At 35.2% G+C, this 22,654-nt stretch overlaps 1 protein-coding gene across 4 annotated transcripts in view; it reads left to right on the top strand.

Annotated features, from left to right (window-relative positions):
- Positions 1-22,654, top strand: part of pard3ba (par-3 family cell polarity regulator beta a) — a 177,472-nt gene that overhangs the window by 117,536 nt on the left and 37,282 nt on the right. For 2 of the 4 annotated variants that reach the window (XM_067405388.1, XM_067405389.1), the window contains 3 exons: positions 19,306-19,347; positions 19,632-19,739; positions 20,175-20,438. In XM_067405388.1, the coding sequence (XP_067261489.1) occupies positions 19,306-19,347; positions 19,632-19,739; positions 20,175-20,438 (414 nt within the window). The remainder of the gene's footprint in view (positions 1-19,305; positions 19,348-19,631; positions 19,740-20,174; positions 20,439-22,654) is intronic. The other 2 variants (XM_067405390.1, XM_067405391.1) reach the window with 1 other exon arrangement.

Consider the following 22,654-nt stretch of genomic DNA (forward strand, 5'->3'; position numbering starts at 1 on the left):
ACGAAACCTCGTACGGGGAAGCCGATTACTAAGCAACGTTTATCGCACTGGATAGTAGAAGCGATTTCGTTGGCATATTCCAGTAAGGGTCTTGTGTCCCCTCCTGGATTACGCGCACACTCGACAAGGGGAATGTCAACTTCGTGGGCTCTATTTAAAGGAGTCACGATACAGGACATTTGTGAAGCGGCGAGTTGGTCCTCGCCGCATACATTTGCAAGGTTTTATAAACTGGACGTTACAGCTCAAACTTTAGCACATGCAGTTTTGAGTGTCGGAACGTGAATCACGAGTCATGACCATTCGGCCACGGATACAGTGATTGTGGTGTGGTTGGCAGGAGACTTCGAGACAGGCTATCTGGCAATACGGGAGTTAGGATATCCCACAGTGAGACACCGAAACGTATGCTTGAAAGAGAACAATAGGTTACTTGCGTAACCCCGGTTCTCTGATAGCATTAAGTGAGGTGTCTCACCAGATCACCCTCCTTGCTGTGTGAAGCGAGGAAGAGGTGTGCTTGTTTTGAATGTCTTAGTGACGTTGTGTCGCTCCTTTTATACTAAGGGTGGGGAAGCCACTCCCTGACACGACGTCACGTCTGCCAGCCAATTGGGGCTGGCTTAATGTAATAGAGCTTCTGACGAATACGCGGAAGGGGCGTATCCCACAGTGAGACACCTCACTTAATGCTATCAGAGAACCGGGGTTACGCAAGTAACCTATTGTTTTTGTGATTTGTTAGCTTTGGAAAGTTTCACCATTTTTGTCACTGCTTGTTGACATTAAATTATATTCGCAATCAGGGCTTGACATCAACACCCACCAAATGTGGGTGGAATTTTTTAAATTATATATATAATATGCATTTTTTCAATTGTCGTCTTTTAAAAAGTGAAATGTATTGTTGTCAAAAATATACATTTTTCGATACATATCGATACTGAAATATTTGAAACACTTCCAATAGGCTACTCATTTCCTGCAAAATAGATACACCAACGTTTTCTCTCTCTCTCATCTCTCCGAAAGCGAGTTGACACACAAACCCTCCTCTGCTCACTCACTCCTTTCATTTGCTCCGGATGAATATTGTTTGTGTTACAGGCTTGAATTTCTGCATGGGATTGCGTGTATTGCGCATAATTTTTTTCATTCCCGCAGATTTTGTGCTCACACCCAAAGTGTGGCACATAAAGCCGCCTCTCAGTACTAAATTGAGTTCTATTTTGCTGCTTATTGCACTTAAATAAACACAAAATAATGTCAAAATGGCGGTCTTGGTGAGTATTCATGTAAACACAGTCAGTTATGTTTGAAGTGAATGTAAACAATGAGAAAGAAAACTCATGTGTAACAGTATAATGGATCCGTGCATCAGCTCTTAAAGTTACAGCAGCCTAATATACCTGCTGCCAAATTTTAATGATAATATTAAAAATATCTAGATGGCTGCTTTTCCCCATGATATCAATGTCAAAATTGTGGCCAGTGAAAATGCTGAGTGGCTAGTAACTTTGGAAAACCACTAGCCACAATGGCTGGAGAGCAAAAAAAGTTGATGTCAAGCCCTGTTCGCAACCAATTTGACTTCAGTAATGTGACATTTCTGAGTGAAATCAAGTCACCTTTATTTATATAGCGTTTATTTAGTACAGATCATTTCAAAATGTGCTTTACAGGGATAAACAGGAAAAGGAACCCGAAATCCATCAGCTGACACAAATAGAAAAAAAATTTGGGGGGGAAAACAGGCTCAGTTAGAGGAGCAGTTCTCATCTAGCCAAGCGAACCAACATGGTGTGGTTATGATTCCAGGCTTCATCACCAGTCAGATTGTAGATGAAGATCATTCAGAATATTTCATGCAGTTCCTTCTGTTTGAAGATTGGGTTGTGTAGGTTGGGACTTGATTTTATCCATCATTAATAAATTGGATTGTGTTTTATTTGTAGCTAAAATATGTTACCGCTTTCATTTGTTTTTACTATTCTCACCATTTCGATGTACACTTCTTGCTACTCAGCTGCCTCGTAAAACCGTCCTTCCATGACGGCAATGATTTTCATGCGTCGGTCAAAGCGGCGCGACCATTGTGTTGAGAGATGCGTTGAAACCCTGACACGAGTCATGTGAAAGGATCTTACTGTTCCTCTCTCTTAAACGCTGATGAAATTCCCAGAAATTCAAACTCACAGCCAAATATCAGTCAGCCCAACAGCTTGGACGTATTCAACAAGGGTTTTTGCCAGACTACTCATATCACATCTCTGCTTTCCAATCTGCTTCCTTTTTGAATTTGAAAAATTACTTAATTAGCCATTGTGTTATGGTGCAATTTAATCTAATTGTAAAGTCTTCACGGGTGCTTTTCATCATCTTTAAAAAAGAAAAAGGCAAATTATAAACATGTGAGAGTGTGATTCATGGTTCGTTTCTCAACTTTGCGGCAGAACAAACTGGTGATTTTCATTTCTTCCCTTTTATGGGTGAAAATGTTGTGTTTATCGTGTGACAGTGTGGTTTCGAAGACAGATGCGCTGTTTGTATGGGCCGCAGTTACAGATGGATTTGTGGGCTGCTTTTAACATGACAACAATAGAGCATCAGATTTTTGGAGCTTTGCTCTTTTATAGCCGTCTTCATGTTTTGGCTGCCTGCCGTGATGTATTTAGATTCACTTTTCTTTCAGCCTTTTCACATATATATATATATATATATATATATATGTGTGTGTGTGTGTGTGTGTGTGTGTGTGTGTGTGTATACACACACCGATCAGCCATAACATTATGAGCACTGACAGGTGAAGTGAATAACACTGATTATCTCTTCATCACAGCACCTGTTAGTGGGTGGATATATTAGGCAGCAAGTGAACATTTTGTCCTCAAAGTTGATGTGTTCGAAGCAGGAAAAAATGGGTAAACGTAAGGATTTGAGCAAGTTTGACGAGGGCCAAATTGTGATGGCTAGACGACTGGGTCAGAGCATCTCCAAAACTGCAGCTCTTGTGGGGTTTGTTGCGTATGGAGCTGCATAGCCGCAGACCAGTCAGAGTGACCATGCTGACCCCTGTCCACCACCGAAAGAGCCAACAGTGGACACGTGAGCATCAGAACTGGACGACGGAGCAATGGAAGAAGGTGGCCTGGTCTGATGAATCATGTGGATGACCGGATGCGTCTCTTACCTGGGGAACACATGGCACCAGGATGCACTATGGGAAGAAGGCAAGCCGGTGGAGGCAGTGTGATGCTTTGGGCAATGTTCTGCTGGGAAACCTTGGGTCCTGCCATCCATGTGGATGTTACTTTGACACGTACCACCTACCTAAGCACCATGTACACTCTTTCATGGAAAAGGTATTCCCTGGTGGCTGTGGCCTCTTTCAGCAGGATAATGCTCCTGCCCCAAAGCAAAAGTGGTTCAGGAATAGTTTGAGGAGCACAACAACGAGTTTGAGGTGTTGACTTGGCCTCCAAATTCTCCAGATCTCAATCCAATCGAGCATCTGTGGGACGTGCTGAACAAACAAGTCCGATCCATGGAGGCTCCACCTCGCAACTTACAGGACTTAAAGGATCTGCTGCAAACATCTTGGTGTCAGATACCACAGCACACCTTCAGGGGTCTAGATGAGTCCATGACTTGATGGATCAGTGCTGTTTTAGCAGCAAAAGGGGACCAACACAATATTAGGAAGGTGGTGATAATGTTATGCCTGATCGCTGTGTATGTGTGTGTATATATATATATATATATATATATATATATATATATATATATATATATATATAAACCCTCTTATGTGGTGGTTTTTTTTTTTTTTTTTTTTTTTTTTTTTTTACATTGAACACAAATTTTGACACTATTCTCTGGTGTGTCATACTAACCCACACTCACGTCTGCTGCTTCCCAATCCGTCCACCTCAATTCTGTGTAACGTTCCAAATCTGAACCTACAAATCCAACGCGGCATCAAGCCAATTAGCACGCCTGTACTTCTTCTACCCAGAATGCATCAAACAAGAGTCGTGTCACACAGTGAGATTACACACCAACCCTCATTTTACGTTCCTAAGCCAACAGCAGTTAGACACATACTAGTTCGGCTATAAACACGCTCATAGTGTTTGTTTATGAGTGAGCAGATGGCTTTGACAGTAATCTGAAATGGAGATGATTCTTTAATTTACTTAAATTTAGCATTTGGCTCTGTTTAATCCCTGGGTGATTTTAAAGAAACTCAAAGCTCTCCTGCTGTGCTCTTGACATGTTTTTGAATGTACTTGAGTTTGTGATGCTCTTACAGTTTTGTGTTTTTAAAGTTGTAGGTTTTTTGCAAAAGTTGTGCAATTATGAATGTTTGCTTTTGATTCTTGCCGGAAACATCATTCGGGTTTGAGATTCTGTACAGTAATGGCAGCTTTGCCGTTCACAGTCTTTTACGGCTCCGTAGAGAAACATTCAACTGGCTTCAATTACAGTGACTTAGAGCTACACGGCCTATAAAACAGCTAATACTTACTGCTTTGTGAAAACAAGCATTAGTGACTGACAATCTAATGAAAATTGGTCTTTACATTTCTAAAGTGCTGTAATATTTTAAAGGGATAGTTTGCCAAAAAATTCTGTCATTAAAGGCACAATATGTAAGATTTTTGTACTAAAATATCCAAAAACCACTAAAAACAATGTTATATATTTTGTTGACTTGTGTACTTTTCTAAATGTTTCCAAGAATGTTTAAATCCAGAGAAATAAGCAATTTTAACCAGGTCACAGACCGTGTCCGTGCGTCGCCTATCAATGACATCATGCTCGCGTTACCCTCGATTTCTGGTTTTATTTTGTAGAAACCATGAAAATACCAAAGACGCTTTCATATATATTGTGTTTTATTAGACAAGTGAGCAACTGTTTAGATACATTCATCGACAGAAATTAATCATGTTATATAACTCAACACAGTAAAGTTTGTTTAAATCTTGTTTTCTTGATTTACTGCGAATACCATGTTTTACCGTACCTAATGTTGATCTAGCTTACTGTAGTGTGCAACAAGTGTCTCATAGTATCTGCTGAGCGAACGCAGAATAGCATTATAACAACTTTCAATACACAAATGTGTCTAATGATAAAACAGCATTGCGCTACCCCACATACACTTGACCGGAAGAAGCGGAAGCGGTGACTGCGGCAAAATAATGCTCCGCTGCTCTTGAGATGTGTGTCGCGCTTGTCTCTCATTAGCAATCGCTCCAACGGCTTTAGCTCATCCATGAACATGATTTTTCATGATCATTCCCGTCGGATTCTTTTCCACCAGCTGTGAAGACATGATTCCACGAAATGAAGGCGTCATCAAGCTACGCCTTTTCAATAAGCGACCTCTAGTGGTGAAAATTACATATTGTGCCTCTAATTACTCACCCTCATGTCTTTCCAAACCAGTATGACTTTCATTCATCTTCCGAACACAAATGAAGATCTTTTTGATGAAATCTGAGCAATTTCTGTCCCTCCAATTTACACTTTGATGCTTCAAAAAGTTCATAAAGAGATCGTAAAACGAATCAATATGAATCAAGCATTTTAGTCCGAATTTGAATCTGAAGAGACTTTATTGCTTTATATGATGAACAGTTTCAATTTAAGCTTTTATTCATATATAAACATTCATCAACTCACACATCAGTTGTGGTAATCAAAATCTAATTAATGACAGAATTTTCATTTTGGGGTGAACCATCTCTTTAACAAATACTTGATTTTACATTTTCTGAAGAAAGTTTTAGCGGTGTTTGCATCGTCATGAGGTTGAATTTGGCTTGACAACCCTTCTAGTATTTGCTAAGGCAGTTGCTTTTTTCGTCTGTCATGTTTTTACAAGTCTGTTAATCTTTTTCATGCAACAGTAGTTGATTACCCTCACAGAAATATATAAATAGGTTAATTTGGTTTTAAGAGCTGATTTACAGACAAATGATGTGTGTGAAAAGTAGTTAGTATGTTTATCTGCCTTTGCACACACATAAACAACAGTTGGTGCACATATAATCATACAGTGATGCTTATAATGGATTCCATATCTGTGTTATTGTCTAGAATTATAGCTGCATGGCACGCATGCTTCAGCGGGGTGCGAGATGGACACATCATGTTTTATTTGCCGTCTGAGCGGGAACATATGAAGCTGTTAACACAATCGCTCAGTGCAGCCCGTGAGAGGCTAATTACTGAAATCTGTTTCTAAAATTGAACCCCATTCTGCTGTGATTTCCTCATTTATTCATGCCGATGTGTTCTGTCAGTCAGGCGTTGTGAACTAAATACACATATTCATATTAGCAGAGAAGGCTCTCCGACTTATGAATATTAATGAGTTTGTGCATACTTAATCGCTCGTGGCAGGCCCTCCTCTACATGTTTGTTTGTGAAGGTTCATTCGTAGGTTCATCTGTGTCTTCGAACTTCACAAGTCATGACACGGAGAATGTCTCTCAAACTTTTTTGAAAGCAAGGAAATTGTCTACGAGAGGTATTAAAGCCTGTGTGTATTATAACAACTCAAGATGGCAGTTTAAGACGAAACTCAGTCACTTTATATAAAGAATATCTTTTGTAAAATTATGACAGGCGTTCTGTTCATATTTAGGTTTATAAGATGGGGACCAGGTGCTGTCAAGGGCCGGGAAAGCACCATAAAAGCATCCTAAAATTAGTCCGTATGACTCATGCACTCTATTCCAAGTCTTCTGAACTTATCATATAGCTTGCTGTGACTAACAGACTTATTCACTAATAATTTTGCCTTGAAAATCTTGTTTGACAGTGGTCATTATTCACTGATGATTAATAATAAGTATGCAACTTGGATATTTAGTTATATAATCTTACATAGAACACAAAAAGACAGATTTATTATATTATATTATATTATATTATATTATATTATATTATATTATATTATATTATATTATATTATATTATATTATATTATATTATATTATATTATATTATATTATATTGAGCTTTTTCTATTTTTATGGGTGCAATATTCTACACATTCAGCTATAAATAACTCCTTTTGTGTTCCATTTTATAATATATTACATGATGAAGTAGATCAAAATCTTTCATCAAAGACCTAAAACCTTCTTCTTAGGACAGCTTTGAACTTTTTTGATCCACTTCAAATGTTGACTACTGTAGTTTAAATATCGCTGCGAGCAGCAATTATCAGGGTTCAAATGCTTTAAGGCCTTTAAGCACATGCATAAAAAGATATTATGTTTTATTTAGCAAGCCTGTTACCGTCTCAATCATAGATGAAAAAAAACAAAAACATTTACAGCCAGTACAGACTATTTACCATAGGAAATATATGTATATGTATCTCTATAAAAGATAGAGAGTCCAGAGAATTGTGCAACACGGTGGTTTTATTGAGGTTGAGCCAAAAACATAGGACTAGTTCTCAAAAGTAGGTTTTTGAAAAATCTCCAATATTTAACAAACAATTCGATTGACAGTGGTGGTCCTAGAGGCAAAGATGCTCAGATTGAGGAGTTCTACCATATGGTATGAATGTCTTTGGCGTATGCAAAAAATCGTGTGATATACAATCCTTTACACGTGTGAAAAACACAAAGGCACTTTGGGCAAAGACACCACATGCCAGTTTTCAAGTCAATCGGACTGACTTTTGCGTAGCTATAGCCGTTTTTTTAATTTTATAGCACCACCAAGTGGCCAGTCTACACTTTCTTTTTCATACGACCACAGACCGAGCCCATACATAGGTGTACCAAATTTGGTGAAATTATCTCAGTCCGAGAGGCATAGCCGTTTTAGTAAATGTGGCCACGCCCATGTCAAGTCAAGTACCGGAAAATTTCACAAGGGTGCCAGGGTAGCAATCGAATCTGATTTTGTTTACCTTGAGCGAAGGATTCCAACAATACAAGACACTTGAGTCTGCGACAAATGGTTTAGAAGTTATGAGCCATTATGTACTTTTGATCTCTGTAGCCCCCCTTATCAGGCCGATTGGGGCGCGACTTACGGTTTGATCTGCCCGTCGATCACTTTTAGGGGAGAATGCCAATCGGAAATTCTAACAATTGCAACAGGGTTTCAGCTCCTAATTATGTATTTAAAAATGTAATATTTGACATTATTAAAGATAATAAATATGCACTACTAAATAATATAGTTGTGTTTTGTGAATATAAATGGCAAGGATATGTAAAAACGACTTACTGAATTACTGTGCGCGTTCATTTGTGTATTAGACACGCAGTGAGAGTGTCCGTTTAACACTAGAAGTCCCAGAGATTTGTAACCCTCCTTTAGCCAAGTGGATGCTAACTGGCTAGTCTTTTGGCTATCATTAGCATCAATTCATGTGTAAATATGGTCATTACCTGAGCAATCTGCAGGGGGGTTGGGGGTGTGTGTGTGAATGGTTGCTGGTGGCTTGTTTGTATGTGTGGGGGAGGGAGGGCTGCTAAAAGCAGAGAACTTGATTGACCATGGGCCGGTTTCAGAAAGGAAGTTAAGTGAAAACTCTGAGTATGTTAACCCTGAAATGAGGGAGTGCAAGTGATGTTTAAAAAGTTAACTCACTCATTCACACTGCAAAAATGCTTTTCATACTAAGTATTTTTTTTATCCTATTTTAAGTAAATTAAAAAAAAAAAATCTTAAATCAAGATGGATTTTCTATATGAGAAAATTATATATGATATTTAGTCTTGTTTCCTGGGGGGATCTAAATTAAGTGCATTTTACTTAAGTAAAATGATCTGCCAGTGTGGTAATAAAAATAATCTTAATGCAAACGGAAAGTGTTGGAGTGTCTACCCAGGTGAAAAAAAAAGTGCCGTAAAATACACTTTATTTTAGTACACTTTTACACTTCCATAATGTCCAGTGCTCTATTTCTGTGCACTTATTTTGTACTAAAAGCTCTTCTTTAGTACTTCTTAAGATAATCTTAAGAACATCTAAGTGTACTCAACTAAGCTATTTTGAGACACCATGAATTTGAACTAAAATGTGCTTTTAACATACTATCTCTGTATAGAAAAATGTTTTAAGTTACCACTTGTAGTACACTTGAAACCATCTTTCAAACACTTTTAAAAATGGACTTATGATGTATTTCAAATATAAGATTAATATATAATGAATGTATTTATAATATATTGCCAGGCAGTGCCAGGATTGTGAGTGATTGCTGGAATGTACTCACTCACTTTTTAATATTATTTGTAAATATGTGTACAAATGGTTGGTTTCTTTATTTTATTTTGTACTATTTTTATCAATAGATCTCAGCAACAAAGTAAAAAAAACATGTGTGTTGATTTCTCCCTAAGATGGCAAAGTGAAACACAAGTTTCCTTGAAGTGGCTCAGCATGGCCCCACATTGTTTACATAACAAAAGCAACTGTTCACAGCTGATTAAGGATATTAGCCTAAAGACTTCCAGCCCATCGGCTGTCCTGCGGGTTTTATAGGTAGAAAAGCCAAATGGCTGCTCTCTGGGACTTCTAGTGTTAAGCGTACGCTTGTATTGAGTCTGTCAAGGTTTAGTCTGGAAACCACAAGCAGTATCCCATGACACATGCTCCTCGTCTTCCATCTCCTGCACACGCACATTGTGAACGGCGTTATGAGACAGCTCTGTGATTGATGGACTTCTCTCCAGCAGACCCGGGCTCAGGGAACGCTGCTCTGACGGTAAAGGTTAACAGCCTCTTTCCCATCAGAGACACGCCTGGCCTGGAAGTGGTCAAATCACATTAACCTTTACTTTCACGCCTTTTTTATATTAGCAAGTGCTGCATAAAGAAAATCCCCTCATGGAGATTCAACACGCTCAAGTATAGAGGAAAAGCATGGGTGGCAGTTTCAACTTTTTTGTCTTTTTTCTTAGGCAGATTATTGTAGAAAGTTATAAAATGGTTCTAAATTCACCATGACATAGAGTGCTAATGGTTGCCAGGCCGTTACTATGCAAGTCAAAAAATGGCAAGGCTCAGTATCTATTTTAAAGGTTCCTAATTTTGATCTCCTACAAAAGGTTTACATGCATCCAAGGTCAAAAAACACTTTAATTTTCTCATAATATGCATTGCACCTCACCTCATTTTTTAAGGAGCCTGATAATGGTTAGTTTGAAGATTCGGTCTCTGCGAAATACACAAAATACACAGGCTCTGTCTTTCCACAAGCCTCCTCTGCTCTGATTAGTCATATGGTCTACTCTGTTGTGATTGGTCTACTGCTTACAGCATGTGTCTGAAACCAAACACCCATTATCTGAATTTCAGCTCCAGAAGCTTTCTAATAGGAGTAGGAATATTAGGCTGCTGTCACTTTAAAGGCTGCACGGATCCAATATACTGTTACACATGCATTTTCTTTGTCAACTGTTTACGTTCACTTAAGACATAACCGACTGTGTTTATGAGGATATTTTGACATTTTTGAGTTTATTTGTCCGTTCAAGTGCAAAAAGACGCAGAAGAGAACTCAGTTCAGTGTCGCGCACTATTCCGTATGAGAGGCGGCTTTGGAATTGGAATGGAATGGAAGAATTGGAATTGCAATGGAATTACTGACAACTTGTTTTGGCAGTTCAGAGTTTTAGGAGCCAATATCTTTATTTGTCATGTGCTTTGATCTTTCCAGACCCCTTTTCATTCACAAACCACTATATAACACATTGCATGAAAGGTAATATTTGAAAAAAGCATAATAGGGCTTTTTTTCACACCGTGGGCAAAAATGAATGTTTTCAGATGGATATCATATGGTGAGAAGTCCATAAACATCATCTATCTGAATATTAGATAAAGAGATCTTGCTCCAGTCTTGCGGGGAGTGACAGATGCATGCTGTCAAACAGACAGTCAAAGTGTCATTCTTACGGTTGATCGGTGGCTGTTTTGATTGATGTGCGCTTTATGGAAGACGCCATCTGCAGCTTGGACACATGCCACTCAAAACTAGCAAGATATTACAGTTTGGTCAACTGTGTAAAACATTACGCTCACATGATTTTAAATGTTTAACGCCAGAAGGACAAGATTTGTGCCACAGAATGTGCTTCTCACCTCACTGACACTGGTGGAAAAAATATTTGACAACTTTTAACTGTTTTGATAAATCTGCATCATTAGTGCAATGTCTGAACATATTGGTTTTCTGCACTAGTTGAAGATGATAAAGAGAGTGTGATTCATCCAATTAGTGTCAACATTTGGTTTATAAAGTAGAATACACTATCATTGCAATAGCTCTATTTCACTGAACTTCTTAAAGCATTTCTTGTAATTGTACAGTAGCTCCATGTGATATAACTCACATTTAAACGTTTATATTTGAGGAAAACATTAACAATTTAGTGTAACTAAGTACTGAGGAAAGTGATGATGCATAATGATAAAACTTAAAAAAGCAAGTGTAGTATGGAATTTTTACATTGTTTACCACAGTAATTTTCTGTTGCCAGATCTAATAATTAATTCAGAGATTGTGACTGTAATCCTGGTTCAGTATTAAATGTGTCATGCTTTATATTTCTGTTTAGCTAGTAGCCTTTTTTTCTCTTTTGATCTCTGTTACTGCTAATGATGCAAGAGCATTTGAAATATAGCTTTACTTAATCAGTCAGACTTTCACTGCTTTGGAATTAGTTTGATAATCCCCTTTTAGTGTGTTTTTGAGATTTTGAGACTAATTATAGTTACTGCGTTTAATCCGTCAAACCTCTTTTCTCACTGTAACTCATTTATTGTTTCCTTTTCCTTCAGTTGTCCTTGTTCATATCTCGGTTGCATTCAGTTTGTCCTTGATTATCACCTAAAAGTCACTTAATGAAGTCGTATCTGAGCATTGATGGGAAATGTTTTTTTCTCATACTAGTATATTCACATTGAAATATTGCATTTTGTGGTGGTACTAGTTTTTCTACCAACCAAAAGATGGTAGTTTAGAGGCTTTTGTTAGCCAGTTGATTGGGTTTTCTTGGAGTTTGTTACTTGGCACTTGTCTAAATGGTGTCCTAAATGGATCTTAAATTTATTTGTTTGTTTTAGGGAGTGTCTAGGGTGTTCAGGGTTTTTGGTGGGAGTTGCTAGGAGGATCCTGTGGTATTTTTGTCTCTCGTTTTATCATTCTCCATGTGAAAATTTTAAGTCTGATCACTTTTGTTGCCGTTGAACCGTTTTGATTCATTTCATTACCCTCAGAAATATATAAATGGGTTCAATTGTGGTTGTGAAGAGCCATTATAAAGAAAAAAAAAAACACTACTGTTCAACATTTTGGGGTTTAGTTTTTTTTAACTACTGCTTTTTTTCAGCAAGGATGCCTTAAAATTGATCAAAATAAAGTAATGTTACAAAATGAAAATGTTATAAAATAGTTCTATTTTAAATAAAGGCTGTTCTTTCTATTTATCAAAGAATCCTTAAACAAACGGTATTATGATTTCAACAAAAATATTAAGCAGCACAACTGTTTTCAGCATTGATCATAATAAGAAATGTTTCTTTTGAGCAGCATATTAGAACGATTTCTGAAGGATCATGTGACACTGAAGACTGGAGTAATGATGCTGAAAATTTTTGCTTTGCATCACAGGAATAAATTACATTTTAAACATTTTTAAATAGAAAACAGATACTTTAAATTGTAATAATATTTCACAAGATTGTTTTTTCCCTGTATTTTTGATAAAATAAATTCAGTCTTGGAGAGCATAAGAAAGTTTTTGTAAATATAAAAAAATTGTACTGGCCCCAAACTTTTGAACGGTAATGAATAGGGGTGTGACGAGATAGTTAGCTCACGAGACGAGACACAAGATTGAGTTCATGAGATGAGACAAGATTTTTACACAGTATTCTTAAGAAATCCTCAATGACGGGCATCTACAGGGGCATTTGAAATGTTTGAACTAATCGTCTTGTAATGAATGTCATTTCTACGGAAGAGGATTAGGGCCAAGCAATAATAAAAAAATAAAACCATCTAGAGATTAAAGATGTTAAATTTCGAGAAAAAACTCGTTAAATTTCGAGAAATAATTCGAAATAAAATGTTGAGAATAAACTCGTTAAATTACGAGAAAAAACTCGTTACATTTCAAGAAAAAAGTCGAGATAAAATGTTGAGAATAAAGTCATTAAATTATGAGAAAAACTTTGTTAAATAACGAGAACAAATTCGTTAAATTATGAGAAAAATGTTGTTGAATTTCTAAAGAAAAAAGTCGATAAAATGTTGAGAATAAAGTCATTAAATTATGAGAAAAAACTCGTTAAATTTCAAGAAAAAAGTCTAAATAAAATATTGAGAATAAACTCATTAAATTATGAGAAAAAAACTCGTTACATTTCAAGAAAAAAGTCGAGATAAAATGTTGAGAATAAAGTCATTAAATTACGAGAAAAACTTTGTTAAATTACGAGAACAAATTCGTTAATTTATGAGAAAAATGACGTTGAATTTCTAAAGAAAAAAGTCGAGATAAAATGTTGAGAATAAAGTCATTAAATTACGATAAAAAGTTGTTAAATTTCAAGAAAAAAGTCGAGATAAAATGTTGAGAAAAAACTCATTAAATTACGAGAAAAAAGATGTTAAATTACGAGAACAAATTAGTTAAATTATGAGAAAAATGTCGTTAAATTTCGAATTTGTTCTCATAATTTAACGTCTTTTTTATCGTATTTTAATGACTTTATTCTCAACATTTTATCTCGATTTTTTTCTTGGAATGTAACAAGTTTTTTTCTCATAATTTAATGAGTTTATTCTCAATATTTTATTTCGACTTTTTTCTTGAAATTTAACAAGTTTTTTCTCATAATTTAATGACTTTATTCTCAACATTTTATCGACTTTTTTCTTTAGAAATTCAACAACATTTTTCTCATAATTTAACGAATTTGTTCTCATTATTTAACAAAGTTTTTCTCATAATTTAATGACTTTATTCTCAACATTTTATCTCGACTTTTTTCTTGAAATGTAACAAGTTTTTTTTCTCGAAATTTAACAACTTTAATCTCGAGATGGTTTTATTTTTTTATTATTGCTTGGCCCTAATCCTCTTCCATAGATTTCAGTTCTACTTTCTGAGTTTGAATGATCATATGCAGTAAAAGACAACAATACTCAAAAGATTTTTCCACAAACTCAACTGACTGGCTTCTCTCCTGTATGATTTCATGAGAGTCTCTTGAGACTTCAGAACTGTACATGATTGATGAGCTTCTAGAACTTTTGACCTACTAACTGAACTCCTTTCCACAGATTGATCATAGAAATAAAAACAGTGAATAACAGTTTTCTCTTAGTCTTATTAAATGCAAACAATAAGTGCAACCATAATCAAAGTACTCTCTCAATATTCAGATTGCAAACAGAGTACAACATTTTCTTCAAGCATGATTCAGAGCTAAGAGATGGTTACAACTACACATCCCAGCCTTAGATTTCTTTCATATTGAGAGCCACTTTCAAAATGCAGGCTATTGAAATCGCGTTTGAATGCGCGACCGTGCATACTCTGTTAATAGGCAGCGGCGATGCTGAGTGCAAATTCTACAAGATAAGACATTTGTCAGAGGCTTAGGCTCTGTTGTGCAACGAATCCTCTGCCTGGTCTTGTCAGTCATCTCGTCACTTACTCTCGTCACGTGATCAGTGAACTCTGATTCCTGCTGCAATACATAGAACTCTGCAGCTCGTGTTGGATGAGCTGGATGGGATTGAAGCGACCATTATCCAACTAAATTAAATGTTTTTTATTTCTATAAAAAGCAAAACAACAGTGGTGGAATAATGTGAACGTAGCTGTGGCATATTCTATCATAATTTTACCCTCACACTGCATCATGGCAATATCACAGGGCAGCTTTTCGCCTCTCGTCACATTTTAATCTCGTGAGATCTTGTGGCACCACTGGTAATGAATGTGTGGAAAAATTTATCGTAGAAAAAAACTCTCAAGTTGGCTAACAAAAAAGAAACACTCTTAAAAACATTTATTAAACAGGAACCAGAGACCGGGGATCTTGAAAGAGAGAGGCAGATCCGCTCCTGACAGTTTTACCTAATTAGAAAGATCCTTAAAAACCAGAAGGTGGAGAAACAGGCATTAATATATGCAAACATAATGATCAGCTTAGCAGTACGTCCCCAGTTCCCATGGATCAGCCTGTCTGTCTGTGTGAAAATTGAGGTTTTTGTCTGCTAAAATATGAGCCTCCGGTTTAGACTGATAAATTGCAACACTCAGTAAACTCGAGTCAATCGATAAACCGAGAGCTGCCAGCACAGAGCTGGAGAAAAGGCTCTTCTCGAAGACAGCTTCAGTATTGTTATATTACGACATAATTGGGTTTTAGATTTGTAATTACAGCGCATGCACACGATTCTCATCAACATTCATGTCATTTTGTCTCATTTCACACTGTCTTCGCCCTTAATGTTAGCTTGTAATTTCCACCACCTGAATTTTAAGTCTCCCAAGAGCTACATAGACCATCTTAATCTCAGGTTAACAACCGAAGTGATGCTAATTCACTTTGCAAACTCAATTTAGACCGTATTAAACTGTTAGTATGCTACCTTGGGCTACATACCTCAACCTTATGCTGACAACTCTTCCAAGTGTAATCAGCTTCCAAGGGCATGTTTCGCATTTACTATACGACAATCAAATCCACCTGAATGCTTCAGGCCTCAGGTAGATTGAGCCATCAGCTGGGTTTTCAAGAAACACGGGCTGAATTGCAAACTAGTGTTGCGAAACCTAGTGCTTAGCTTGGCTTAGTCTCTCTCAACCAGACTTGACTGTCAGCATGAATTCTGGTCCTATTTGCAGCTTATTATGGCCAAGAACCGACAGATATAACATGTAAAGTAGCCACTATAATTGTTTGTATGTGCCATTTAGGTTTAGTTTAGGCAAGGTTAGGAAGGGGCATGTCCACAGGAAAGATGCCCGAAAGCAGCTCTGCAGTGTATGGTAGTGAATAAGTTCTTCTTTATTTCATTGTGGAATTTCAATAATATTAATTTATGTTTTATATGTTTATGCAAATGAAGGCATATTTTCAATACCATGCATAAATAATCCTTTAACTTGTGTAACAATGATGCACATGTATTCATGTATGCTTATCCACTGGAACAACAGAATTTTTTAATGTATTTATTTTCTTTGGCTGCTTCTGTATTTTGTTTCATATGGAAGCTCATTTCCACCACATAAAAAACAAAGTAATGTTTTGGTAAATCATAATTATGAGATTAAAAAATTGTAATGAAGACATACATAGTCAAAAATATGAGAAGAGTCATAATTTTGAGGTAAAAGGTTAAAATTGACATACTGAGTAATAATTATGAGATTATGTGATTTCATAATTATGGGAAAAAGTTACAATTTTATCATGATTTTGACTTTGTCATAATTCTGACTTAGAATGTCAGTTTCAACTTTGTATCATACGTGTGAGTTAATATGTCATAATTTTTGATTTTGTCATAATTATGACTGTCTTAATGTGCTTTTATGTCAATTTCAACTTTTTCTCTCATAGTTAAGACTTAGTATGTCATTTTCAACATTTTATCTCATAATTAAGGCTTAATATGTCAATTATAACTTTGTATCTCATACTTATGAGATAGTATGTCATAATTTTGTCATTTGTCATAATTATGACTTGTCAATTCACTTTTTATGCCAATTTTGACGTCAATTTCAACTTTTTATCTCATACTTACGGATTAGTATCATAATTTTGCTGTTTTGTCTTTTAATTTGACATTTGTAATTATGACGTCATAATTCGCTTTTTATGTCAATTTTTTTATCTCATAATTATGACTTAGTATATCAATTTTGACTTTTTTTTTTCTCATATTTATGGGGTAGTATGTCAAATTTAACTTTGTATCTCATACTTATGAGTTAGTATGTCAGTTTTGTCATAATTATGACAGTATGTAAATTTAACCTCTTTATATCATACTTATGGGTTAGTATGTCAAAATTTTGTCATTTGTCATAATTATGACTTGTGTCAGTTCACTTTTTAAGCCAATTTTGACGCGTCAATTTCAACTTTTTATCTCATACTTATGGATTAGTATGATAATTTTGCTGTTTTGTTTTTTAAATTGTCATTTGTAATTATGACGTCATAATTTGCTTTTTATGTCAATTTTTTATCTCATAATTATGACTTAATATGTCAAATTTAACATATTATCTCATACTTATGAGTTAGTATGTCACTTTTTTCATAATTATGACTTGGTTTCATTTCGATTTTCAACTTTTTATGTCATAGTTATTGTGGCATTTGTCATAAGTATGACTTGTGTCATAATTGACTTTTTAAGCCAATTTTGACGCGTCAATTTCAACTTTTTATTTCATACTTATGGATTTGTATCATAATTTCGCCGTTTTGTCATAATTTGCTTTATGTAATTTTTTACTTTTTACCTCATACTTAAGGGTTAGTATGTCCTAATTTTGACTTTTTATGTCATATTTATGATTTACCAAAACATGATTTTTTTTTCTTGTGTGATGAAAATGGGCTTTAATAGTTTCAGACTTGAATGCGTGACTTAAGTTGTAAGTAAGAGGTGCACTTGACGGTGGCATAGAGTACTTCCATTACAAAAATTGAGATCCCATATTAATTATTATGCTTTTGCAATAGTAGCAATCGCCTAACTGTGGAAACTATAGTTAACATAGTCAGTTTTCAAGTCACTCTGTACTGTATTATGTTCACAATGAAAAATGTTGAGTGGCCAATAATCAAGTAGAGTTGTGCGAGCTCTGTTGCGTGATGACCACCGCTGCTCTCACACGGATTGAGCAAGACTGCGGCACATTGATATTCAGGCCATGACTCCCTCTGGTTTTAATGAGAGTGCTTAAGGGCAAGGCAGAGCTAGCATGCCAGCTGCCGGTATTAGATCGCTCCAGCCTAATGAGATAAATACAGTCATTAGTGTGTGTGTGGGGCTGGGAAATGGAGTACTATTGAGGCATAACGCACAGGAGACACGGCGAGGGGATGCTGGATCCAACTGGACCGTTGATTTGCTCGTGGGCCAGTGTTTGGATCATGTAGTCACGGCTTATCTTCAGCAAACATGCATGTACGTTATGTCAGTAAACTGAAGCCTCGGGCGATATCTGTGTCAAATTAAAAAGAGATTTAGGAATCTTGGGAGTGGAGGTTTGTGATTATTCTTGACTAGAGTGTGTGTTTGTGGAAATGTAATTGAATTCTCAATTGTTGATAGATGTTGTGCAGTTATTATTGTTATTCAAATGTATGTTTATCAGAGTGAATCTCATGAAAACTCTCAAGAAATATTCAGGTCATTTTTCACAACAAAAGAAAAAAGTGGATCTTTTATTTGCATAATGATAATGAAGCCAATTTTTAGGACCATTAAGATTTTTTTGCTTTGTGGCATGACAAGTAAGCACATTTTTTCTCCTCCCCGAACTAGTCGCCTTCGATAATGCCATAACAATTTAATTCTCATTACTGTAATGAAAAATAATAATAACAAATTGTAAGTTTGCATTAAGGTATTATTTGTTGAACTTAATTTAATTTATGCAATAGAATATAGAATATTCTGAATACAATTCTATGTTTTATATATCACAGGCCCCTGTAGGATTTTCCAGACTCCTGTTTGTAAACACTGATATTACTGGAATGAAAATTTTATTTTATTTTATTTTATTTTATTTTATTTTATTTTGTTTTGTTTTATTTTATTGAATGTAAATGTGCTTAAATGTCATGAAAAGAATATCACAATGCAAAAAAAAAAAAAACTAAAATATTATTTTCTTTTTTATTTTCTTTTGATTTTATTGTGAAATATTGCTTCTTTTTGAGATTAACACATCACAAAATTATTTAGTTATTAATTTAGTTATTAATTAGTTATGAATATCATTCTTGTTGGGTTATATATCGTTTGATTATTTGTATTTTATTGTTGAAGGAGAACAATGATCATTACTAAGCAACTCTTCGTGATTTTCACATTGATCACCCAGTTAGTGAACCAAAAGCTTCTTCTTTTTATACTTGACACTGATGTTTCATTACCGCGTCACTGTCCTGAGTCCGTGTGATCATCTCACCCACTCTCCCTCATTATTAGCTTTATTCTTGATATAACCTTTTCCTCTTCTGTCTTTATCTGCCTGTCAGCATGGAGACCCCGCCTGACCTCAGATCAGTGCAGAAGAATAAGTGAGTTTCTGAAGGTTTGGCGTGGAAATGGGCTAGAAAAATCACTACAGGGCATTGGACACTGATGTGCTTGGTTTTGCAGGCGTGTGTGTTTGTGTTTGCAGGCTGGTACATGGGGAACCAATCATTAAAGTTTCTGGAGCAAATTCTGCTTTGGTACTTGGAAGCGCAGGGAATCTGTTGAGTCACCAATTATGAAAACATAACACATCCTCCCCTTTTCTCTCTGTGTGTCTGTGCTCTTTCTTTCTCTCTCTCCTTGCTTGCTTCAAATCCTCACACAGGTTTGGGAGGAAAAACAAAGAGGAGAAAGCCAAATCTAAGGCTAAACAACTGGGCGCTTTGAGCGAAGAGGAGATGGACAGGAGTGAACCGGAGACGTTTCTGTCCAAGTATGTCGGCCGTAATGTAACATGTATAATTTAACCTATAAAGTTAATTGATAAAATAGTAGAATATGCTCATTTACCACCGTGAAGCTGTAGAATTGATTAAACCAGTTCTGAATGTTAATTACTCTATTGGTATAATTGGTTGTTCTCTTCATACAGTAATTAAAGATGTGAGATTAATGAAGGAAAAAAAATTAAAACTCAATTATATATGTTTACTGAACTGGGATCTGGATGTTTAACCCTTCCGACTGCTGCAGATCGATTTGACCTGATTACTGCAACTTAATGTCAACTTTTGATCCTGAAATCTGTAGATTAAGATGGATCTAATGCATTATTTTCCATCAAACACTCCAAGCTTTTACTTTTGTGCCCTTATTCATTTCTACAGTGTCCAAGAATATTCTGAAGAGCATGTTTTTAATCCCACAGGAGTGAAAGGAACAGCCCTGCTCCTGACCGTGTTATCTTCCCGGAAGTCGAAGATGATGACATGGATCCCAACTATGCTCGCATCAGCAATTTCAGAGAACCCCCTGCCTCCAGTCAATCCCCCTATCCACCTGGAACTCCCACCCATAACCCCTCTCAGCCTTCTGTCCCCGCCCCAAACAGAGAGCCACCCAATGAGGACGAGCTAGAGGGCCTTTATGCGAAAGTGAACAAGCAAAGAGCCGCCCCTCCAAAGGCTGACAGGTGAGAACCAGTCCATACATATTTTTATGAATAAAATGCCAAATATTGCGCAATTTTGTTTTTTTTTTTTTTTTTTTTTTTTTTACCAGTACCGATTATGTATCTGATAACTAGTAGCAGAATCATTTTAAAAAATTTTTAATTTATTTTAATATTTTAATAATAAAATAATAATTTATATTATGTGCTATATTTTATTTTGATTAATTTATTATTATTAATACCAATAATATTTAGAAAGATTATTCAATATTTTTATATTCTTATATTGACTATTATTTTTAAATATTTATAATACATATGATGGTGTTTTACTATTGTAGTATAATACTACTGTTGTACAATATTTAATGTATATTATTATTATTTTTATTAATAATATTGGTCGAACTGCTTATCGCAAATCACTGATTATCTTGAGTTTAATAGTTTAAAATCTTATTATTATTATTATTATTATTATAAAATATTCATAATAAATGTGCACAATACTAATTTCAAATATATTTTATTTATATCAATTTATAATTATTAATACCAATAATATTTAGTACTAATATTTGGAAATATTATTATTCTTTTTTATATTCTTATATTGACTAGTATTATTTAAATATTTATAATACATATGATGTGTTTTACTGTTGTAGTATAATACTACTGTTGTACAATATATAATGTTTTTTATTATTATTATCATTATTATTATCGGTGAAACTGATTATCTCGAGTTTAATAGTTTAATATCTTATTAATATTATTAAAATATCCATAATGTATATTATGTGCATTATTAATTTTGAATATATTTTATTTTATCAATTTATTATTAATAATACCAATTATATTTAGTACTAATATTTGAAAATATTATTATTAATTATTTTATATTACTATATTGACTAGTATTATTAAATATTTACAACACATATGATGTGTTTTACTGTTCTTGTATAATACTACTGTTGTACAATATATAATGTATTTATTATTATTATTATTATTATTATTAGTCAGACTGATTATCTATATCTACTGTTTAAAAAAAACAAAAACAAAAAAAACCTCATGATAGTCACTTAGTAAAAGTAAATCAATGGAAGTTTTAGTACTTGTTGCACCTGTTATCAGAGGCATACAACATTTTGCTTCGGATTTGAACAAGCAACATACCAAAACCCAGGCACGTCGGTAACGAACGCTTTGGCCTTTTAGTTGAATCAAGCTGAAATATTGACAGGCGGGTCTGTGAAGTCATTTGTGATTTACTGTGTAGCTGTACAGTCTGTATACAGAGGGAATGTACGTCTCACTGGTGAGTTTTTGGTCCGGGTTGAGTGGTCTCAACGACCGAGCCCATTGATTTGTTGTCTGGCGGTAATTATGCGTGAGTGTTGCAGTGTCCGTGGGGACCGTGTTCATTCTTGCTCTCGTCCTACCATCGATTCGCACAAGATTATCTTCTTTGCACTGTGCTGTCCACTGAGTTTAGAGGAGCTGCAATCCTATCACACTCACAGACTCATTCTTGTACATGTTGCTGTGAGAATTACATTAATACAAGATTACACCACCACATATACCATGATATTCTTAGTTTCTGACAAATTACAATATATACTACAGTAATACTACTGTAAAATCATAATACATGGCACTGAAGTCCTTCAAACTGCTTAAAACTATAGTTTTTGTTTTTTGTTTGTTTGTTTTGTTTTATGACAATAGCCATTTCTATCCAAAGTTGTGAAGCACAGCAGCACACACACACACACACCAGTTTCAGGAATTAACTGGGGCTTGGGGCAAAAATGCCACCAAATTTAATAAAAATGCTTCCAAAAATTAAGATATGGCACAAAAAAGTCTAAATTAAAGTTCTTGTTTTAATATTTATAAGCAATATCACACAAGCGCAAAAGTGCTGTTTTCCTGAATATCAGCACATTTCCAAATCTGATATTGATTTCATACAACAATTCAATAAACAATAAGTTAAGAGGCTAATAAGTGACTTTAGACACAATTTTCTGTTTTTCCTCTATTTTGCCAATGAAAATAGCTTCAAACAGAACCATTGAGCAACAGTTTCAGTTTGCGAATCGTTCTAATGAATGACTCACTTCTGCTTTGTTCCTGATGAATCAGTCATTTTGAACAAATCATTTGACTGAATGATTTAATGAATAACTCATTAAGACGATTTGCAGCCATCT

The sequence above is a fragment of the Chanodichthys erythropterus genome, chromosome 12 (assembly GCF_024489055.1).
Source record: "Chanodichthys erythropterus isolate Z2021 chromosome 12, ASM2448905v1, whole genome shotgun sequence".
Lineage (NCBI taxonomy): Eukaryota > Metazoa > Chordata > Actinopteri > Cypriniformes > Xenocyprididae > Chanodichthys > Chanodichthys erythropterus.